We start from the raw sequence: 6498 nt of genomic DNA, 5'->3' as shown, positions 1-6498 counted from the left end.
CGAAGAAAACTTGAAGAAAAATGGGCTAGGAGCTGATTGGGCTCGCACTGGGCCAAGTGGGCTAGGCTATAAAGGCCCAAAACCTCAAAGATGCTACATTCAGGGACCACCCGCGCAACAGCACGCGGGTCGCGCAACCTCCTGCAGGGGCAATTTCGGAAATCCATTTGGAAGGCTATTTGAGGAAGGTTGGTGCCCATCTTTTGGGGACTTTTGGACATCCGATTTTTGGAGATTCTCTCTGGAGTTTTGAAGACTTTTGAAGGCCAAGAACACTTGAAGAACATCATATTTTTACCTCTTGATTCTTGCTTAATGTTTGGTATAATTTTCTCTAACTTTGTTTCTTTGGGTTTAGTCATGCTTGGCTAAACTAATCTTGGTTGACTTTTGGTTAATCCTTTGAACTTTTGTTGAATGTTGAAGAATCCATGAACATGTTCTTAAATCTTTATGGGAATGTTTTGTGTTTTAACATCTTATCACTACTTGTATGTTTTAGTTCATGAGTTTAAATGTGTTTGTGGTGATTAGTTGGCTAATTTCTTGATTAAGTAAAGGATCCTCAAATTAGCAAGCAACAAATGATTTTTGTGTTGTTTTTGCTTCACACAATCATAAAAACATTTCCTCCAATATGGTGGTGAAAGCATTTGACCCCTCTTGGATTTGGTGACTTTTTGGTTCTTAATGCTAGTTGACTTTCACTAATTACATGCTATTTGGAATTAGTGACTTTGACTAAGGAAATTGTTATGAGCTTCTCTAGCCATTTCAACAATTAAGAAAAGTCTAGGTAATCTCAAGCTCCTTGGATTACTATAGCCAAATTAAGGATTTAAATCAAAGTATTGCACCATTGGATTCTAATGATATGTTCATCAAAAGTCAAAGTGAGGAAACTTTAAGTCAACCATCTCTCCCTTATTGATTTTACATCAAACTCTTATTTTTGTTGCATTTGTCTATTTAAATCATAGTTAATTCTAGTTTGTTTCAAGTATTTCAAAACACCAACCCCCCCCCCCCCCCCCCCCAATTTTATTTTTATTGTTATTTTACAAGTACTTTTACAAAGAGATTTTTCATAGAGTTATAAATTGGACCAATCTCCGTGGATACGATCCCTTTACCACTATACATTACTTTAGTGTGTAATATTTAGGGTTATTATTTTTGTTGGCCTCGACAACCACCACTAACCCCAACTGTAACCATCAGTATCGGTTTAGACCTCCAAAACCTATATTGTTGAGCTGACACCAAAATATGATTCCATGACCACTATTCAACTAAAATTTGGTTTGCTTCTCAACAAAATTTTTACTATTTCAATGCACGGGCTATTAACATACACTAATCTAAAGACGTAAATGGTTCAAATAAATTGGTTTATGCAACAAAAAGAATAAGGAAGCTAACTTTCACGCAGTGCTAATCAAATATGACTAGAATGGGATGGTGTCTATTATGAACTAAGGAAGGATAAAAAACCATATACCAATGCAAACAAAAATGAAATAATAATAATAATAATAATAATAATAATAATAATATACCAATGCAAACAAAAATGAAAAACTTAGTGTTCATCCATTAAAACCATATTAATATCATTCGGTTCGAATGACTTCAATTAAACATGTTGCTTCCATAAACGAACATGTCTCTCGAACTTCTATTTGTCAATATCAGTATCGACATAACTAATAAAATGATATTTTGAGCTCATCTCAAGCATCACCACAATTTCATTAATTATATCTACAAATTGATACACCACTTGTCTCATTTATACAAACAAATAACTACGGCTAACATACTAAATTAATAAGCATACAGTTGAACAACCCGACCGATTATGCTACACTTCTTTTTGCATTTTTGCTAATTTTTAGGCATTATTTTTTATTGATGAAAAAACTAAATAGAACAAAATTCATAATTTTTTGTTTTCTATCAATAGACATCAATATTTATACATAATTTTTTTAACCTTACAGTCTGTTCAAATTCAATTTCAAATTTACAACGTGAATCTTGAACTATATATAATTAAATTATTGATATTTACAATGTAAATTTAGTTATACGATATGGATATGTGTGGATGGAAGTAAATTTACATATGAATTTGAGATAAATTTACATCTGGTGTTCTTATATCATTCTTTTCTCTAGCTAATTCAAGACATCTTTTTTCTCAATTTAATTTTCTAAACTCTAACAACCTCAACTGTGTTTGTGAACTATATATATGGTAAAAAAACTCTTGAGTTTTGTAATGATTAATTAGTTTAATGTTGAAATCATACGTATACATAACTATCATAAATACATATAAGTTCCAAACTCATAAGTTGTAATCGGTATTTAATTTTCAGTTAATTGTAGTGGAAGTTGGTGCGAGGAAAATAGTTTCTATTATAGTATAGTATGTGTAAATATAGTTATAGATGAGAAAGATGAAAGGTGCAACTTTGGAAGATACAAAACTACATAAGCAAACTTATTAGTTGGTATAATTTAAAGTGATTTTTTATGTTGTTAGAAGTTATGCTAAGTTGTATAATGTGTGTGATCTTTTGATATTATAAAACGTTATACTTTGTTGTATAACTAATTTATTATATAAATATATATACCTCTAACATCTTTCAAATTACTTTTGCTGTTAGCTTTTACAAATATATAATGTTTTTATGTATAAAAGCATTTGATTGTATTCTAGTTAATTTGATAAGGAACTTCAATTTCTATTTGATTGTATTTTAGTTGAATTGATTGAATTTTAATTCCCAATCAATTAGAGCATCCATATTGTTGGTGGTGCTTGCAAGCCATTTCAAATGTCATGTAAACATTAAATATGATTATTTAATTAAAAAATTAATATACTACCTTGTCCCAATATAAGGAATGGTTAAATATTTATTATATTGATTATAAAAGGTATAGCCTATATTTCCTATAAAACAATCATAGGATTCAATAAAATATTAATATACAAGACTTGCAAAACTTTCACAAATTGAAAGATCAAGTAAAGACATTAAATGTTTAGTTGGTTAAGTAATAATGAGAGAGTATTTTGGTAAAAATGTTATTTATTTTTAAAAGTTGACTATTATTTTGGGATAAACCAAAAAGAAAAAATAGATTATAATTTTGAGACGGACAGAATAATATTTTTTTAATTGTATTTTATGTTTCATATGAAAATTGAATTAAACATAATACAAATGTGTTTTGCAAACAAAAATTTGTGATGCAAATTCGATAAATTTTTTTTTTGTAAAAGATAATGTGTAACAAAAGAGAAATTAAATTATCTCCTACCTTTTATGTCTATAATTATTCATATCCACTAAAATTATTATAACAAATCAACATTCAATTTAATTGTATTTGATATATTCCTAATATAACCTTAATGAGTTAGTTAAAAAAATATGGAATGATGATACGTGTCATAATTTTATTGGATAAAATCATTTATAGGCATAAAAATAAAAAGCAATTTAATTTCTCATAACAAAAATATTCTTTAAAAAAATTATGCTGTATTTGTTAGTACGTTTGATGTCACAAAAAAATGGTTAAAAGTACTATTTATTGTTGGTAGTTTTAATTGCCGATTTTTCTATGAACTAAATTTAATAAATTAATTTTTTTTTTCTTTTTAATATTATATCTAAAACAAGTGTAAAAGCGAGAGTGTGGGAGCGGGAGAAATGAAACAAGCCCTTCAACTCGATTACATTTTCATGTCATCTGGTCTCAAATTCTCAATCGCCATGTCAATTTCCGGCACACCTCCCTCAAAACTTTGACCATTCGTCGATAAAGAGTGTGGATTTCAAACTTCGACCATTCGTCGATAAAGAGTGTCGATTTCAGTAAGCTTTACCTGCGCAATAGCTCTAGGGTTTATATTTTTTTCTTTTTCTTTTATAGTAGAGATATCAATTTAGGTTAACAATATATTGTATGTTATGCACCTTTTCTGTCGATTTGCAATCTGTAGTCAATTAAAATTCAGTTGTGTCTAGGAATTATAATTTCCATTCATGGATAAGCTTATAATTAGGGCACAACTCAAAGACTAGTCTTCATAAGTTCATTTGCCTAATTGAAGGTAAATTAGATCGATTTTGAGTCCTAAAAGGGCCTGGTTTGGCCATTTAAGTGATGAAATGTTCCTACGTTAAGTTAATGGATATGGTCTATGGGTCAGTTAAACCGTTATGATTTAGTTAAATTGTTTTTTCTTGAGCCATTCTGATCTAGTTAACTTGGTTTTCTTGAATGTTTTCAGTTTAGTTGATTTTAAAGAAGATTAAACTTGATATTTCACCTTGTAGGCTGTGATTATGAAACCAAAGAAGCTACCAATGAGTAAATACAGAGGCAACAAGCAACATGAAATTGAACATTCATGTGATATGGTGGATCATATTAGCAATCTACCAGATTGTATTCTTCACCAGATTCTGTCATTTATGCATACAAAAGAAGCTGTAAAGACTTCCATATTATCTACAAGATGGAAGTACCTCTGGGTTTCTGTTCCTAAACTTGATATTGATGATGCAGTGTTGTATCCTAGAGAGATTGATGACAAGCATCCATCTAAGGTCACTTCCTTCATGAACTTTGTAGAAAGGGTCCTCCGGATGCGTGATGCATCGAATTTAGAAAAGTTCAGTCTAATATGTCGTATTTCCTCTGATGCATCACAAATAAAACTATGGATTTCTGATGCAATCTCGCACAATGTTCGGGAGCTTGATCTCTGTATAGTGGATATGATTTCATCTGTGCTTCCTAAGTCTATGTTTTGTAGCATGTCATTGACTAGCTTGAAATTAGAAGTAGAATGGATTAAAATCCCACCTCACGTTTCTTTTCCATGCCTGAAAAACCTGCACCTAGATTATGTTGGGTTCCTGAATGATGGTGATGCAGAACGACTTTTCTCAGGCTGTCATGTTCTAGAAAAATTGGTTTTATCATATTGCCAGTGGATTCACTTGAATCACATTGTGATTTCCATTTCCACCTTAAAAAGCCTGACCATATTTGATGACTCGGACTTTGAGCCAGAAGATGATGATATTGGTTGTAAGATCAAGATTATTGCAGCAAATCTTACATGTTTTGAATATATCGGACATCTATCAAACGAAATTCTCTTGAGTGATATACCTTCCCTTGTCAGAGCATACATTCACATTTCTCTCCCTGAGGAGAGGCAAAATGAAGTCACATGTCGAGCTGTTGATCTGCTCAAACAACTACGAAATGTTATGGCTTTGGGGTTATCTAATGTCACTATGGAGGTAACTGAAAAAACCTAATCTACATCTTAAGTTGAATATATCACAACTCACCTCTTTCTAGAATACTGTTAAGATTATGATTACTGACTTTTGTGTTTGTGTGTTCTGTTTGTTTTCCATGTAAAAAGTCTCTTATATTTACAGACATGCCGCTCCATTTACCGGTTTTCCCAAATTTGATCAATTTAACGTTGACTAAGGAGATCGAGAATTATACTTTTGGAGCAGTGATGAATTTGCTTTACTTCTGTCCAAATCTACAATTTTTTGGTCTCTCTGAGGTGGATTAATCTATATATTCATGCCAATGATTATATGATATTAACATAAGGTTTTCTAAAATTTTGTACAGGGTTTCGAGAACTCCATGGACCTTGGTGAGGAAGATAGAGTCTGGTTATTAGTACCTATATGCATGACGAATTGCCTCAAGATTGTGACTTTCAAGAACTTTCATGCTACTGATTCAGAAATATGTTTCCTCAAACGTGTTTTGAAGTATGCAACTGTTTTGGAGAGGATGAATATCTGTTGGTCTAAGACTCAGGTAGGAGAACGAAAGAAGGAAACAGATGTCATAAAGGAGTTCGAAAAGGTCGAAAGTAGCTCTGCAGTCTTTGTTGTCAGGTTCACATGAAATATCAACAACTTGCATCTACTATTTGTATTCCTTTTTTAGTGTTTCCCAATAAACTGGGATTCTTTGGGTTTTGATCTGCATTAGGATTTCATAAATCATTGATTTGAAGGTTTGGACTAAACATTTCATTATTTGTTTGCTGGCTTGAATTTCATGTCTATATTATCGTATTGCCACATCGGTTGCCTAGTTGGCAGAAAACAAACTGTTAAAACTGGATATTAAAGGTTAAATTGGTATAATTTAAACATTTTCTACTGGACTAAGGGTGCGCGTTTGATTATAGAAAATTGTTTTTTCATTTTTGTAGAAACGTTTTCAAAAAATAGAGTTGAGTTTTATTTTTAGTTTCCAATGAAAGTTTTTTAAAACGCATTTGTTTGAAACCGATGGAGTACTCTTTTATTTTTTATTGTAGAAATTTAGAAAACTTTGAAAAACTGTAACAATCATTTTTTTTTTAATTTGCACACAATTTGGAAAACAATTTTTTTTTTGAAAAATGAGTCAACTAAA

General features: G+C 31.0%; 1 protein-coding gene across 1 annotated transcript; it reads left to right on the top strand.

Moving 5' to 3' along the window:
* Nucleotides 1-3709: 3709 nt before the first annotated feature.
* On the top strand, nt 3710-6113 carry LOC145062975 (F-box/LRR-repeat protein At3g59190-like). The gene is made up of 4 exons (XM_079010574.1): nt 3710-3899; nt 4365-5342; nt 5471-5623; nt 5695-6113. Exons 2-4 carry the CDS (start codon nt 4374-4376, stop codon nt 5977-5979), a joined length of 1407 nt encoding a protein of 468 aa, XP_078866700.1. The 5' UTR covers nt 3710-3899; nt 4365-4373; the 3' UTR covers nt 5980-6113.
* The last annotated feature ends 385 nt before the right edge of the window (nt 6114-6498 follow it).

This window comes from Lactuca serriola, chromosome 7, assembly GCF_051521515.1.
Source record: "Lactuca serriola cultivar US96UC23 chromosome 7, Lser_US96UC23_V15, whole genome shotgun sequence".
In the NCBI taxonomy this organism is placed as follows: Eukaryota; Viridiplantae; Streptophyta; class Magnoliopsida; order Asterales; family Asteraceae; genus Lactuca; species Lactuca serriola.
Note: the sequence above shows the minus strand (reverse complement) of the source record. Positions and strands in the feature narration are given on the sequence as shown.